The sequence below is a fragment of the Oncorhynchus tshawytscha genome, linkage group LG24, assembly GCF_018296145.1.
Source record: "Oncorhynchus tshawytscha isolate Ot180627B linkage group LG24, Otsh_v2.0, whole genome shotgun sequence".
Lineage (NCBI taxonomy): Eukaryota > Metazoa > Chordata > Actinopteri > Salmoniformes > Salmonidae > Oncorhynchus > Oncorhynchus tshawytscha.
The window spans coordinates 15068707-15086377 of NC_056452.1; the positions used below are offsets into that span (position 1 = coordinate 15068707).

A 17671-nucleotide genomic window follows, 5' to 3' on the forward strand; every position below is an offset into this window, starting at 1 on the left:
TTGTCATTGCAGGCAATCCCTCCTCCCTCATGTGGTACCCTTCCTGCAGGCTCATCCTGACATGACCCTCCAGCATGACAATACCACCAGGCATACTGCTCGTTCTGTGCGTGATTTCTTGCAAGACAGGAATGTCAGTGTTCTGCCATGGCCAGCGAAGATCCCGGATCTCAATCCCATTGAGCACATCTGTGACCTGTTGGATCGGAGGGTGAGAGCTCGGGCCATTCCCCCCCAGAAATGTCCGGGAACTTGCAGGTGCCTTGGTGGAAGAGTGGGGTAACATCTCACAGCAAGAACTGGCAAATTTGGTGCAGTCCATAAGGAGGAGACGCACTGCAGTACTTAATGCAGTTGGCGGCCACACCAGATACTGACTGTTACTTTTTATTTTGACCCCCACTTTGTTCAGGGACACATTATTCCATTTTAGTTAGTCACGTGTCTGTGGAACTTGTTCAGTTTATATTTCAGTTGTTGAATCTTGTCATGTTCATACAAATATTTACACATGTTAAGTTTGCAGAAAATAAATGCAGTAGACAGTGAGAGGACATTTATTATGATATATTATGGCTGAAGCCCAGACTTGTAGTTCAAGTCCTCTTCTATCATTTGAAACCATGTATTATCAACAGATAGAACTCACAGGTCTTCATTTTCTGTTCTTGTTTCTGTTCTTGTTCCAAGGTGACATAACATGCGGAAAGCTATTACCACAGCATATAATTGAGATATAGTGTGGCGTGCCATCCTGAACCCTCTACTGCTTGAAAGGGGGTTAAATGACTGGGTGATATAGAGATAGTTGCAGGAAAGGATAGATTTATGGAAGGAGGTTGTATAATGTGTCCTTCTGTTTATTGTGCCCTGTGTATGCTGAACATGGTCCACATTTGAGTGTATTAATGTACTGAATTATCATTGTGTCACACCAGAAGAAAGCATTGGTCTACAATAGGAAAGGTTCCAGGACTATTTTTTTCAGTAGACCTGACAGAGACTTACAGTTTTGCTGCAAGCTTTACAGTGTTGCCGTGAAGAAATTACAACAAAGTGGGTTGCATCATAATTTATCCACACCTCCCTTCACTCTTTGTCTTTGTCCTCCCGCTCCTTCCCTTTCTCCCTCTATCCCCCTCCCTCTCCCTCTTAACTTGTCTCTCCCTCTCTTTCCCCCCTCTTACTTTTTCTCTCCCCCCAGGGAGAAGGCTCGTCTGGCGACAGACTCGGAGCTGGATCAGGACCTCAGTGAGCGGCTGGGACTGGGGAGCAGCGACACCCTCACCAACGGTAACCGTGCTGACGGAGAGGCGGCCAAGCGCCTGGCCAAGCGCCTCTTCACCCTGGACGGCTTCAGGAAGTCCGACGTGGCCCGTCACCTCAGCAAGAAGTGAGCACCTGGCACCCAGCCTTCTCGTGTTATCAATCCTTCTCTTTACGATGTGCTGCTGTACTTTGTCTATGCTATGTGTAGCGTGTATACCGCCGATGACAACACCTAGTATGGATGTGGCTAACATTTCCAAGATCTCTCTCTCTCTCTCTCTCGCTCTCTTCTATACTAAACCTGGTCTGGACCTTGTCTGACCCCTTGGTTTTCCTCCGCGGTTGTACTCTTCGATTAGTCTGTCTGTCTGTCTGTCTCTCCGGCCTGTCTGCCTGTCTGTATGTCTCTCCGTCCGTCCGTCTGTCTGTACCTTCGTCCGTCTGTTTGGTGAAAAGGAATTTAGGATGAAAAGAGATTCCTTCTGTCTGACAGATTCACCCTGGGAATCAAAGTTTCAAACTGAGTGTTATTATAAGGGGAGTTAGTCCAAAGTTGTCACTTTGGTGGGGGCGCATCTTAAACTCTTACAATGATCATACCCAATGAAAAGCTGTCTGTCCGTCCATCTTTCTGCACATCCGTCTTTCTGCTCATCCATCCGTCCGTCCATCTGTCTGATGAAAAGGAATTTAGGATGAAAAGAGATTCCTCCTCTCTGACAGATGCACTCTGGGAATCATAGTTTTTGGCCCCAAGTATTCGTCTCAAGGTCACAACCCAACTGTGGCCTTGTGTGTTTGAGCTGGGAAAGCCAGCATCTGATTAACATGTTGTTCTCTCTCCCTCTCCCTCTTTCTCTCTTTCCCTTTTTCTCTCTCTTTTCCTGTCTCTCTCTATTTATTTATCTATGTTTCTCTCTCTCTCCCCAGCAATGACTTCAGTCATAAGGTTGCAGAGGAGTATCTACACTTCTTTAACTTCACAGGTCTTAATGTAGACCAGGCTCTAAGGTAAGAGGTTCAAACTGACTGACTTGTTCAACTAGCCAGCCACTGGTTAGTAGATGGTAATACTGCTCTCTGGTGGCAGGTTGAGGGAAAGTAGCCTAATATGCCAGACTTGTGTTTCTAGCCCAGAAAAAAATGCTCCTGATTCAATTAATCAAGGGCTTGGTGATTAATTAAGTCGTTGAATGAGGTGGACAGGTGCGTAATGAGGTGCGTTACCGCTGGGCTGGAACCAACATTTGCCACCCTTTAGGATACTAGAGAAACTGGATACTGGATTGGGGTTGAGAAGCACTGTGTTTCTGCTCAATGTGTGTGTCTGTGTGTTCCAGAGCCTTACTCAAGCAGTTCTCCCTGATGGGAGAGACTCAGGAGAGGGAGCGGGTGCTGTCTCACTTCTCCAGGAGATACCTGCACTGTAACCCAATACTCATACCTACTGAGGGTAAGAGGACGCCACTGTCTCATTTCCACTATAGAAATAGCACAGCTCCGTCGTCATGGTAATAGATTGAAATGTCTCCTCCTTATCCAGATGGTGTTCATACCTTGACCTGTGCCCTGATGCTGCTAAACACAGACCTGCATGGCCATGTAAGTTGAGTTCTGTGTGTGTGTGTGTGTGTGTGTGTGTGTGTGTTAGGGATACAAATGTCATTAAGTTCAGGGTAGAGTTCAGTGTAGAGTCATGTTTCAGAGATCCATTCCCCCCCCAGGCTCCACTGACTCAGTATAGTGGTAGCTTTGGGAAATAAGCCCCCGACTTATCGAAAGCTGATCTGGGACCAGCCTCCTGATTACAATGTGTTCCTACACTATTATAAAATCCAGTCCATATCAAACTGTAGACTGATTCCAGTATAACTCTAAATCTAGGCCATCTATTGCTGCATGGTGTGATGTGCAGCCTCTACAGATGACTCCAGGTAGTTTAGTCGAAACCATTTATATTATATGGAAATATTCAGGTCTGGTTGAAGGGGCTAGAGCTGGCTTGATGAGAAACCCACTCTCTCAGGGGAAGGGGGGATTGAGAGATGCCTGGCTGGTATAGTTCTGTGCTTCATCACCATCATCACCATCATTCATCATTGTCACCAATGTCATTATCTTCTTCTTCTTCAAAATCATCATCGTCATCAATGGCGTCATCCTGATCATCATCATAGTCCCCAGCATCTTCTTCGTCTTTATCTTCACTCACTATCTCTTTTCAGCAATATTCCCAGCATGCAATAGTAGCAGATGGGGCTCTGTGAAAACTCACTCCTTAGCCCGAAGTGTCTCCCCTTGCGCTGCCGAAAAACGAGCTTTTCCGCGGTGCGACTGAGTAAGACGCTTCAGGAGGGCGGCCACGTTTGTTTGCGAGGCAGAGGTCATGCGTTCGAGCCTCAGTGGGAGCCCAATCAGGAGAAAGCGGTACTCGCTAAGCAAGCAGCGTGACGTCCTTTAAACAATCTCCTTCTGAACACTCTCAGCTCATCAGCTAGATTAAATCAATTGGATGAGGTCCCTGAAAGTCATTTCTCCCCATAACATCCTTCAGAGATGAATTCTAATATAATAGTTTGTCAAAGAGCTGCAGAAGGACAGATGAATTAGACAATCTGTGCCTCGAATATTTTAGATGACTGATGTTGGTGGTGCTTTTTAAAGATTATATTCATTTATAGCATAGTAGTCTCGGAAATCTCAGGGATAGGGCAATAGCGCTAGGTCTAACAAATCACAAGTTTGGCTAGGCGGGGCTTAAAAAGAATACCCTCGGAAACATAGCAGAGGCGGACACACAATATAGACGAGGATAGCTAGCCACTGACCCTGTCAGTCAGTGGTTTTAAGCTGGTAAATCTAACATCATGGCGCATGCAAACGACTCACTTGCGAAACACACTCATTGAAAATATCTAGCTAGCTACCGGAGATGTTTACGGCAGGGCTCTGGACGGATTTTCCTGCATCCAACTCCGCCCTTTCCTCTCTGCCAAACCGACGTTGGTTTGAGGACAGACATGTATGCTGGAACATTGGTACATTGTGAGAGAAAACCCACCTGTCTAGAGCAGGGATGGGTACCTGACGATATTCTACTATGAGTTACAATAGTAGAATACACCAGGTACAATTTCTAAATGTGGTTGTGCATCAGCAGTTTTTCTCTTGTTATGTCAGTCACTAACAGTCACTAACAGTCACTGACAGTCACTCAATTAGCCCATGTCAGCTAACATTTTTTTCATTGTTAAGTTAGTCTAGCCAGCTATCAAAACGTAGTTTAAAATGGCAGGAAATTTGCTGTAAAATGTAACTTAGGGCCCCTAAAAGGCTAGGTCTCTGACTGCATGTGTGGGCATGGATGTGGCTATGGATGTGGGTATGGATGTGGGTATGGATGTGGGTATGGATGTGGGCATGGATGTGGGTATGGATGTGGGTATGGATGTGGGCATGGATGTGGCTATGGATGTGGGTATGGATGTGGGTATGGATGTGGCTATGGATGTGGGCATGGATGTGGGTATGGATGTGGGCATGGATGTGGGTATGGATGTGGGTATGGATGTGGGTATGGATGTGGGTATGCATGTGGCTATGGATGTGGCTATGGATGTGGCTATGGATGTGGCTATGGATGTGGCTATGGATGTGGGTATGGATGTGGCTATGGATGTGGCTATGGATGTGGGTATGCAGAACAGCGAGTCACTGAGGCCTCTTATTATGAGTTCAAAAGTTGCCCATCCCTGGTCTAGAGAGACTAATAGCATAGAGTAAGTACTGTGTGTCATGTTTTTCAGAACATTGGCAAAAGGATGTCCTGCACACAGTTCATTGACAACCTGGAGGGTCTGAATGAGGGTCAAGACTTTCCCAAAGACTTGCTGAAGGTGAGTCACTGTACTGTACATTGCTATAAAAACACACATACACACACTAATTGCTGTGTTGTCTAGCAGACCAGGAGAAGACTTACTGTACCTTCCCTCTGGTGAATCTCTGCTCGAGATCGGACAACGTTAGATTATGCTATTAGCTTCTCCCTGTTGTGGGCAGCATAATGGGGTTAGGCCCATCTGGGGCCATTCATTGGGAGCCCACAGGCACACCAGCGGATGCCAGATGAGCTAAATCAGTGGGGTTGCCTGCCGTTGACGTGGCTAATGATGATGCGTTTGATTGGTTTTGTCTGCAAAGGGTTCCCTCAACGCGTAAGTCAACAAGTTGTAATGGTGTATCTATAATACATGTGAGAGAACGAGGGAGAGGGGGGAAGAGGGAACCAGGCAATATTTTTCACCCAGAAATGAAGGAATATGAATTCTAAAAATGACAGGCTTTGCTGTTATTAAGTCAGGATAGCATCAGCTCCCCTGCCATGGTACAGCTTTAAGGTGAGAGTGAGATGGAGAGAGATAGAGAGAGAGGTGGTAGCTGTTTTATTTATGCACTGTATATATCTAGGAAGTGTATTTTAAATCATGCTCTCCTCCCACTCCCTCTCTCTCCCTCTCCCTCCCTCTCCTCCAACTCCCTCTCTCCCTCTCTCTCCCTCTCCTCCAACATCCTCTCTCTCCCTCTCCTCCAACTCCATCTCTCTCCCTCTTTCTCCCTCTCCTCCAACTCCCTCTCTCTCCCTCTTTCTCTAACTCTCCAAATGTTTTCCCTGCCCACTTTCTATCTCTCGTTTTTTCTCTTTCTCTCCCACTCCTTGTTCTCCTCGCTGCACCAATCCCATCCTAGCTTATCCCAACATCATTTCATCCTGACTAAATGACTGACACACACACACACACACACACACACACACACACACACACACACACACACACACACACACACACACTCATGCTTGGGCCAACCTGAGCCTGACATCCCCACTAAAATACTCAAAGTAGAGGGGCTAACTCCTAGCCCTAACCTAACTCCTAGCCCTAACCTAACTCCTAGCCCTAACCTAACTCCTAGCCCTAACCTAACTCCTAACCCTAACCTAACTCCTAACCTAACTCCTAACCCTAACCTCACTCCTAATCCTAATCCTAACCTCACTCCTAACCCTAACCTCACTCCTAACCCTAACCTCACTCCTAACCCTAACCTAACACCTAGCCCTAACCTAACTCCTAACCCTAACCTAACTCCCAACCCTAACCTAACTCCTAGCCCTAACTAAACTCCTAACCTAACTCCTAACCCTAAACTAACTCCTAGCCCTAACTAAACTCCTAACCTAACTCCTAACCCTAAACTAACTCCTAGCCCTAACCTAACTCCTAACTCCTAACCCTAACCTAACTCATTTTCATTTTCATAAATTCATAGAAGGTTTGGGAATGACATATAGTCAGACATTTGTGAAAATTCTATAGCAATATAGAATGGGAAAGCAGCTGTGTGTTTGGACAATTAGTAAACACTGCAAAACATAAAACCTAATAAAAAAACTAATAAAAAAGCAGGCGGGCATCACCGGCTTCAATAGCCCAACTAAAACATAAACAAGAAACAGGTGTAACCAATAAGACAAAACCAAAAGAAAAGGGAAAAGGGATCGGTGGCAGCTAGTGACGACGACCGCTGAGCGCCGCCCGAACAGGAAGAGGAGCCACCTTCGGTGGGAGTCGTGACCACTACAGTAGGCCTATATGCAAACAAGCCATTTGCCACACGGCCTGCCATCATTCACTTTGAACTGGACTGTGTGTTTACAAGCAGTAGCAACAGCACAACTTTAGATCATTAGAACACATTCACCAAAAGCCCCAAAATACACCTGGATGCGGTTCTGCAAATATGTAAATACCGTGGGAGTCCTCTTACATTTGGGAACTTTGCAGTCCTATTGATCAAACAAATCATGAAAAGGCAGGCTCTCTCTCCTTCAGTTGCCTATGCACATCAACAACAACAAGATCAACAACTAGCTCATGCTAGTCAAAACGAGATGAGCTCAAATCTAACCAGGGAACATTAGATTAACCATGTCACACTTTTTCAGCTAATAGAAATTGCACTGATAAATGATAGTAATAGTAGCCTGCTCATCCTTCTGCAGCATGCCTGCCAGTGCATGCATGCACGTTTTTACAACTGAATGGGAACTTGCCTGCCCTCCCATTTGATCAATGAGAAAAACATTTGATTGACAACTAACTTTGCTAACTTTGGATAACAGTTGTTCAAGTTCAGCATAGCTAGCTAGCAAAGCGATTCATATTTCTTGCTAGCTAACCAAATGACACCTGCATCTCTAGCTGTAGGGGGGAAAGTCTGTCACTCACCTACTCCTTCAATGACATGGCATGACATCCTCCTAACAGCTAGCTAGCTAGCTAACGATAGGCTCCACCATACAGCAATATTGCTGAAAAATGTCAAAATGTCTTGTCGTTGAGTAGCCTGCCTAGGCTACTGATCAAATGTTGCTGTAATAGGCCTATATGTTTCTCATTTACATGGTGTTTTGTTGCAGGTTTACTTTTTTGGTAATTCATTGTCAAACTTTAAAAACCGAAGCCAGACTGCAACATTTTATTAGCCTAGCTAGGATTGTGGCATGTCTGTACACTTTCCCTCCGCTGTGCACTGTAAACGGGACACACGAAAGAAGTTGAATTCACGATGCCAGCTCACTGTTGACTAATTTACCCTCGCTTGTGTGTCCTATTGTCCTTTAGTAGTGATTTTTCGCCAGGTGTGAATCCTTTATCTTATAACTTTTTGACAATCATGATGACATTTTCTGTAAGCTGACCTGTTGGAACCTAAACTTGGCATAGACATTTAGCCGACAGAGATGGTCGCCTTGCTTCAGGTCCTTAGGAAACTATGCAGTCATTTTCTTTAAATGTATTATTTCTTACATTGTTAGCCCAGAAAATCTCAAGTGTTATTACATACAGGCGGGAGGAACTATTTGATATAAAAGCGACGTCAACTTACCAACATTACGACCAGGAATATGTCTTTCCCGAAGCAGATCCTGTTCGGACCTCCACCCTGGATATAGGATCTTATCCCGAGACCGACCCAAAACAACGTGGTCGTCGCAGGACAGTCAGACCGAACGGCATGCTGGTCAGACTTAGAAGGCGAGCACACCATCCAACGCTTCTGAGCATATTACTCGCCAATGTCTAATCTCTAGACAACAAGGTGGACGAAATTAGGGCATGAGCTGCCTTCCAGAGAGACATCAGAGATTGTGACATTCTCTGTTTCACGGAAATATGGCTCACTTGGGATATGTTGTCAGAGTCGGTACAGCCACCCGGTTACTTCACGCATCGCACCTACAGAAGCAAATAACTCTCTGGTAAGAAGAAGGGCAGGGGTGTATGCCTTATGATTAACGATTCATGGTGGGATCAAAACAACATACAGGAACTTAAGTCCTTTTGTTCACCTCACCTAGAATTCCTTACAATCAAATGCCGACCGCATTATCTACCAAGAGAATTCACTTTGATTATAGTCACAGCCGTGTATATCCCCCCCAAGCAGATACCTCGACGGCCCTGAAATAACTTCACTGGACTCTATGTAAACTGGATTTTAACAAAGCTAATCTGAGAACAAGGCTTCCTAAATTCTATCAGAATATCAAATGCGCAACACGGGCTGGTAGCATTCTGGACCATTTCTACTCTAACTTCCGCGATGCATGCAAAGCCCTCCCCCGCCCTCCCTTCGGCAAATCTGACCATGACTCCATTTTGTTGCGCCCAGCCTATAGACAGAAACTAAAACAGGAATCGCCCGTGCTCAGGTCTATCCAACACTAGTCTGACCAATCAGATTCCACGCTTCAAGATTGCTTCGATCACATGGACTGGGATATGTTCTGGGTAGCCAAAGACAATAACATTGACGTATACGCTGACTCGCTGAGCGAGTTTATTAGAAAGTGCATCGGTGATGTTGTACTGTGACTATTAAAACCTTCCCTAACCAGAAACAGTGGATTGATGGCAGCATTCGTGCAAAACTGAAAGCACGAACCACCACTTTTAATCATGGCAAGGCAACTGGAAACATGACCGAATACAAACAGTGTAGCTATTCCCTCCACAAGGCAATCAAACAAGCGTCAGTATAGAGACAAAGTAGAGTCGCAATTCAACGGCTCAAACACGAGACGTATGTGGCAGGGTCTACAGTCAATCACGGATTACAAAAAGAAAACCAGCCCTGTCGCGGACATTGACGTCTTGCTCCCAGACAAATTAAACAACTTCTTTGCTCGCTTTGAGGACAATACAGTGCCACTGACACAGCCCACTACCAAAGCCTGTGGGCTCTCCTTCACCATGGCCAACGTAAGTAAAACATTTAAACGTGTTAACCCTCGCATGGCTGCCGGCCCAGACGGCATCCCTAGCCGCGTCCTTAGAGCATGTGCAGACCAGCTGACTGGTGTGTTTACGGACATATTCACCCGTAGCACTCACTTCTGCCATCATGAAGTCTTTGAGAGACTAGTCAAGGATCATATCACCTCCACCCTACCTGATACCCTAAACCCACTCCAATTTGCTTACCGCCCCAATAGGTCCACAGACGATGCAATCGCCATCACACTGCACACTGCCCTATCCCATCTGGACAAGAGGAATACCTATGTAAGAATGCTGTTCATTGACTACAGCTCAGCATTTAACACCATAGTACCCTCCAAACTCGTCATTAAGCTTGAGACCCTGGGTCTTGACCCCGCCCTGTGCAACTGGGTTCTGAAATTTCTACAGGGAGGAGGTGACAGCTACAGGGAGGAGGTGAGGACCCTCAGAGTGTGGTGTCAGAAAAATAACCTCTCACTCAATGTCAACAAAAAAAGGAGATGATCATGGACTTCAGGAAACAGCAGAGGGAGCATCCCCCCCATCCACATCGACGGGACAGTAGAGGAGAAGTTCCTCGGCGTACGGAAATGGTCCACCCACACAGACAGCGTGGTGAAGAAGGCACAACAACACCTCTTCAACCTCAGGAGGCTGAAGATATTTGGCTTGTCACCTAAAACACTCACAAACTTTTACAGATGCACAATTGAAAGCATCCTGTCGGGCTGTATCACCGCCTGGTATGGCAACTACTCCTCCCACAACTGCAAGGCTCTCCAGAGGGCAGTGAGTTCTGCACAATGCATCACCGGGGGCAAACTACCTGCCCTCCAGGACACCTACAGCACCCGATGTCATAGGAAGGCCAAAAATATCATCAAGGACATCAACCACCCAAGCCACTGCCTGTTCACCCCTCTATCATCCAGAAGGCGAGGTCAGTACAGGTGCATCAAAGCTGGGATCGAGAGACTGAAAAACAGCTTCTATCAGACTGTTAAACAGCCACCACTAACATAGAGTGGCTGCTGCCAACATACAAACTCAAATCTCTTGCCACTTTAATAAATGTAATAAATGTATCACTAGTCACTTTAAATAGCGCCACTTTAATAAATTGACTTAATAAAGGTATCACTACTCACTTTAAATAACCTCACTTTAATAATATCTACATATCCTACATTACTACATCCTACATATGTATATACCGTATTCTATTCGACTGCGTCTTGCCTATGCCTCACGGCCATCGCTCATCCATATATATTTTTATGTACATATTCTTATTCATTCCTTTACACTTGTGTGTATTAGGTAGTCGTTGTGAATTTGTTAGATTACTTGTTAGATATTACTGCACTGTCCGAACTAGAAGCACAAGCATTTTGCTACACTCGCATTAACATCTGCTAACCATGTGTATGTGACCAATGCAATTAGATTTGATGCAACATGTTTAAACTTTCGGTCGGGTAGAAGATTTGTTCAGTGCCATTAGGGATGATGGGCTGGCTCCTGTTGGCCAGGGAGGAGTGTTGTGTGAGTGGAAATGCACTGCCGTTTGGTGTGCAGCACGTTCTTCTTCGATGGGGTTTAATGGCGGTTGGCATCCAATGTTAATGGCGCATTACCGCCACCAGCTGGATTAAACAAAAAAAACATGGCGAGAAAAGGGGGAAAACGACATCATACAAAATGAAACACGTCAACTAAGAAAACCCATCCCACTTCTTCAATCCCAGTCCACTCCAAAATACATCCCTACACATGCTCAGGGGCCTGTGATGGCGGCACATTCACTGACAGGATTTCTTGCATGACCTCGACTGTGAAATCACAAAGACCCGAACAACGTTCAGCGGCATTCACAATGATTCCAGTTTTTCTTAGACTTGTTCTCCGCTTGTAGTTTATGACCATTTCAATAAATAATACAAAGTCAAATCAAATCAAATTTATTTATATAGCCCTTCGTACATCAGCTGATATCTCAAAGTGCTGTACAGAAACCCAGCCTAAAACCCCAAACAGCAAGCAATGCAGGTGTAGAAGTCCACCTTTTTAACAGGTAGCATTTCACTATGCCTTCGATTGATGAGAACCCTTCACTGGTCGTGGTGGCTCTACTACCATTGTTTCTTCCCCGACACTCGTTCCTTCCCATCTTCTCACCGCCTCCAGATAGGAGACACACTGGACACTCCTTGCCACCTCATTCTCCTCCACACGAACAGGGCACTCCAGGAATTCAGGCGCATGTTCACCTCCACAGTTGCAGCATTTCACTTCATCTGGCGTACGATACTCTTCCCCTCTGCACACACTTGACACATGACCAAGTATTTGACATTTATGACACTGAAGGGGCTTGTGCACAAAAAGCTCCCACGGGGTATTTCATGAATCCTAACTTGGTTTGAGAAGGGAGAGACTCTTCATCAAAGAACAGTAGCATGGATAAAGTTAATTCCTTTTCTCCGTCCACCATACAGGTCAGTCGACGTGCACCAACCACTCCATCGATGTTTTCAGTTATATCCTCTGACTTTACTTCTTGTGCCACCCCAGAAATAACCCCCTTGATGGATGACCTGCTGCGAAAATCCATACAGGAAAACATTCCACTCCGGTATCTTTTTGAGTCTTAAAACACGCCAAAAAATCGAAATAAGACCACTAATTTGTGACTCTCACCACAACTCCACACTTTGATCCAAATCCCTCACTCCGACTACAAATGAGTCGAGTGGTTTCCTCCACCACAGCTTTTCTTCTCCTGTTTCCCCTTTTCTTCACCACTGTAACACACTCGTTCTCACTTTCTGTGCTATTAGCTTCACCCGACTCACTGGCAGCTTAAAACAAAACCTCCGTTTCTGCCACTTTCTCCACGATCAACATCACCCGAATCGCGTCTTTCCTAGTCGTGCAGCATATTGGCAGCGCCACTCGGCCGGTATGGATTGACAACCCAAATCATTGCGTGGCCGGATAGAAATGTGTAACGCCTTGAGTTTGACATGTGACACGTGCGCTAGCCTATTACTCATGTTATGACAGGCTTGTGATCATTGCCCTTGCTAGATTGATTGTATTGACATTCCCAGCCTTAATTACAGTCGTTTTTGTTCAGAATATTGAGTCACTGAAACTGAAACAGTGCACCCCGAATGGGTGGAGGAAGCAAACAATGTATCAGGACAGCTTTTATTTACAACCTGACAGCAATATGTTTTGGACTACCAGGAAATGTATTGGTGATTATATTAATCATGCATTGAACTGTATCCATCTATTCTGCCAGCAACGCCAGCAAACGTCATGGGATTTTGAGTCAAATATAACCTATTTTTAAAAGCTATTATAAAGTTGGTTTTGTAACATAAACTGGGAGTTTTATATTTTTGACTGATCTTATGATTGTTTGTTTCATATCTGCAAAGTAGGTAAAACACTGTCAGTTCCACTTTAAGCCTGAAATAGCATTTTAACAAATTCAGGACATGAAAAAAGTCCTGACTTATTTCTTGTTTTCCTACTGTGTCAGGACATTCTGGTGACTTGTCAGGACATTGTGGTCTTGATAAGATAGGAAAACATGTCCACAGACAGACAGACAGACAGACAGACAGACAGACACAGTCACACTACATTCCTCCTAATTTCTATATTATGGTTTCTCAGTCTAAATCTCTCGGTCTCTCTCTCTCTCTCTCTCGGGCTCTCGCTCTCTCTCTTTCTCTCTCAGCCTTAATCTTGGTCTCTCTCTCTCGATCTCTCTCTCTGTCGCTCTCTCTCTCACTCTGTGTTGTTTCTGTTTTCAGTGTAGCACCACAGCACCCCCACCATGCCACCCTCTCACTCTTTGCCTGCTCTCGTTCACCTCCTCTCCTCTCCTCTCCTCCCTCCCTCCCTTTTTCTTGAGGTTCAAAGTGTTTTATTTTCAGCGGTATGAAATAGCAGTGCCCCCGGAGGAGGCAAACCTGTGTGCTGCTCTTCTCTTCAATCTCTAGCTCTAACATCACACTATCTCTCTCTTTCTCACACTCTCTCTCTTTTTCTCACACGCTCTCTCTTTTTCACACTCTCTCTCTCTTTCTCACACTATCTCTCTCTTTCTCACAGTATCTCTCTCTTTCTCACACTCTCTCTCTCTTTCTCACACTCTCTTTCTCACACTCTCTCTCTCTTTCTCACACTCTCTCTCTTTCTCACACTCTCTCTCTCTTTCTCACACTCTCTCTCTCTTTCTCACACTCTCTCTCTCTTTCTCACACTCTCTCTCTCTCTTTCTCACTCTCTCTCTCTCTTTCTCACTCTCTCTCTCTCTTTCTCACTCTCTTTCTCACACTCTCTCTCTTTCTCTCTTTCTCACACGCTCTCTCTCTCTTTCTCACACACTCTCTCTCTCTTTCTCACAATATCTCTCTCTTTCTCACACTCTCTTTCTCACAGTATCTCTCTTTCTCACACTACCTCTCTCTCACAGTATCTCTCTCTTTCTCACACACTCTCTCTCTTTCTCACACTCTCTCTTTCACACGCTCTCTCTCTCTTTCTCACACTATCCCTCTCTTTCTCACACTCTCTCTCTCTTTCTCACACTCTCTCTCTTTCTCACACTATCTCTCTCTCACAGTATCTCTCTCTTTCTCACACTATCCCTCTCTTTCTCACACACTCTCTCTCGCTACAACACTTCCACTCATCAACGTACATACTAGGGAGCTCATACTAGGCCACTCCTCTGTTTTTTACTTTCCCACCTTTCCTTATTATTTTTGTGCACGCCCCCTTCTTTTATGCATATTTTATTTATCATGAAGTTACAAGGCATGTTGTACAGTTGTTTGTTTGTTTATGTACATGTTTATATTCGTGTTCAAATACATCATAGAGATGTTGTTTTGTATCTAGAATATTGTAGAATCTTAAAGGAAATCACATAGAGATCTCAGATCAGAAGATCTCGAGATGTATAGAGGAGGGTAAGGTGATATTTGGGGGGTAAACAAGTTCCATATGTAGTACAGTATTTGGATGTACAATACAGCATTGAGAATACCTTTTGCATCCACAATACTGGAAAAACACAAAGGGAGCATTTTCAGTTATACAGATTATAGACAAGTCTGAGGTGATATTTTGGGGAATTTCAACCTGTGCCATATGTTGAGGGATGGCTGGGAGGGACAGGCTACACAGAGGGGTACTAAACGGAACCCTCCAGCTACAGCTGAAATCAGGAACCAGGCGGTATGTAAAATAATGAGCAGGCTGAGCACCCCCACGGTACCCGTTTCACCGTCTCTCATTCTCTCCCTCTGTACTTCTTGCTCTCTCTTTTACGCTCTAACTCTCTTTCTCACTAACTTTCCCTCTCCTCTCTTCCTCTCTCCATCCCTCCCCCTCTCTCTCTCTCTCTCTCTCTCTCTCTCTCTCTCTCTTGCCTCTGCAGCCTTTTCAGATTAAACCCAGTGATATGTTTCCCATTAACACTACAATAGAGAGACAGAATGGAGCAATCTCCTGTACTGTGCAGATAGCTGGCTATGGCGTCACACTTATCGCTCAGCCTTCTCAACACAATATTAGGCCTCCATAGCAGGAGTTTAGCATATTTTCTTGGTTCCAGGCTATTCCTTCTTAATAATATAATAATTATTAAACAAATTATGATAGAGGGTTAGAGGGCATTCATTTTCAATTACTTTGTTCAACAACACTGTTGTAGGTTTTTGGAGGGATATTTTTGTTAGGTTTCATAAGTGGATGAATGCATTGGAAGAATGATATGATTGTAATAAGTACAGGTCCACCGTCAAACTTCCACAGAGGTGAAAAGATGGTCAAGTCTGCTAGTAGATAACCAATGGTATAAATGATTACTGCTTTAAGAGTTCCTTGACATACGTAACCCACATGTCTGATGTTTCGTGTCCCCCTTTTCTGCGTTGCCTCTCTAAGTCTAACCTAGTTCAGTGCATCGTCAGCTGCTTCTAGTAGATCATATTACTGTAACATGTGTACGTGTGCTTCTGGTAGCGCACACACTCTATCAAGCTATTTATACATCTATTAGTCTGTGCCTGGGTGTACCCAATTGATACCAAGGACACTATAAACTATCCAGATGTGCGCTAGGGGCCACTGTCCTGTCCCCTAGTCCCACATGCTATCGCTCAGCAGAAATACACTACCGGTCAAAAGGTTTAGACACACCTACTCATTCAAGGGCTTTTCTTTATTTGGACTATTTTCTACATTGTAGAATAAAAGTGAAGGCCTCAACACTATGAAATAACACATATGGAATCATGTAGTAACCAAAAAAGGGTTAAATAAATCCAAATATATTTTATATTTGAGATTCTTCAAATAGCCACCTTGATGACAGCTTTGCACAGTCTTTGCATTCTCTCACCCAGCTTAGTAGTCACCTGGAATGCATTTCAATTAACAGGTGTGGGATTTATGGAATTTCTTTTTTTAATGCGTTTGAGCCAATCAGTTGTGTTGTGACAAGGTAGGGGGGTATACAGAACTTAGCCCTATTTGGTAAAAGACCACGTTCATATTATGGCAAGAACAGCTCAAATATGTAAAGAGAAACAACAGTCCACCATTTCTTTAAGACATGAAGGTCAGTCAATACGGAACTTTGAACGTTTCTTCAAGTGCAGTCGCAAAAACCATCAAGCGATATGATGAAACTGGTTCTCATGAGGACCGTCACAGGAATGGAAGACCCAGAGTTACCTCTGCTGCAGTGGATAAGTTCATTAGTTACCAGCCTCAGAAATTGCAGCCCAAATAAATGCTTTACAGACACATCTCAACATCAACTGATCAGAGGAGACTGTGTGAATCAGGCCTTCATCGTCGGATTGCTGCAAAGAAACCACTACTAAAGGACATCAATAAGCAGAAGAGACTTGCTCGGGTCAAGAAACACGAGCAATGGACATTAGACCGGTGGAAATGTGTATTTTGGTCTGGAGTCCAAATTTGAGATTTTTGGTTTCAACCACTGTTTCTTTGTGAGACGCAGAGTAGGTGAACGGATGAACTCTGCATGTGTATTTCCCACCACAAATCATGGAAGAGGAGGTGTTATCGTGTGGGGGTGCTTTGCTGGTGACACTGTCTGTGATTTATTTCGAATTCAAGGCACACTTAACCAGCATGGCTACCACAGCATTTTGCAGCGATACGCCATTCCATCTGGTTTGGTCTTAGTGGGACTATGATTTGTTTTTCATCAGGACAATGACCCAACACACCTCCCGGCTGTGTAAGGGCTATTTTACCAAGATGGAGAGTGATGGAGTGCTGCATCCAATGACCTGGCCTCCAAGGTCCCCTGACCTCAACCAAATTGAGATGGTTTGGGTTGAGTCGGACCGCAGAGTGAAGGAAAAGCAGCCAACAAGTGCTCAGCATATGTGGGAACTCCCTCAAAACTGTTGGAAAAGCATTCCAGGTGAAGCTGGTTGAGAGAATTCCAAGAGGTTGCAAATCTGTCATCAAGGCAAAGGATGGCTACTTTGAAGAATCTCAAATATAAAATTGATTTAGATTTATTTAACACATTTTTGGTTACTACATGAGTCCATATGATTTATTTTATCGTTTTGATGTATTCACTATTATTCTACAATGTAGAAAATTGTAAAAATAAAGAAAAACCCAGGAATGAGTCAGTGTTCTAAAACGTTTGACCGGTAGTGTATGTAACACAGAGAGATGTTTGTAGACTAGTCATAATCAACCACCCAAAGGATTCAGTGTTCAATTATGTAACTAGACAGCCAGAACTTTCCCATCACCAATTATTGGAAAGGATTAGGATTTGGGGGCCTTGTACAGCACATAGTTGAGATTTTCACCTTGAGCCCAAACCCCTTAAAACCCTATTTTTAATTTGTTGGCTGTTAGCCCAAGCCAGTGTGTCACTGTGCAGAGGTCAAAGGCTAGCAGGGCCAGGTATCTACTGTAAGCTTGCCCTCTTGGGGACCTTCAATGCTGCAGAAATGTTTTGGTACCCT

The 17671-nt window shown here is 44.5% G+C and overlaps 1 protein-coding gene across 2 annotated transcripts in view; it reads left to right on the plus strand.

Moving 5' to 3' along the window:
* Positions 1-17671, plus strand: part of LOC112223623 — a 73273-nt gene that overhangs the window by 20196 nt on the left and 35406 nt on the right. For both annotated transcript variants that reach the window (XM_024386714.2, XM_024386716.2), the window contains exons 6-10: positions 1205-1393; positions 2200-2280; positions 2610-2722; positions 2813-2871; positions 5076-5165. In XM_024386714.2, the coding sequence (XP_024242482.1) occupies positions 1205-1393; positions 2200-2280; positions 2610-2722; positions 2813-2871; positions 5076-5165 (532 nt within the window). The remainder of the gene's footprint in view (positions 1-1204; positions 1394-2199; positions 2281-2609; positions 2723-2812; positions 2872-5075; positions 5166-17671) is intronic.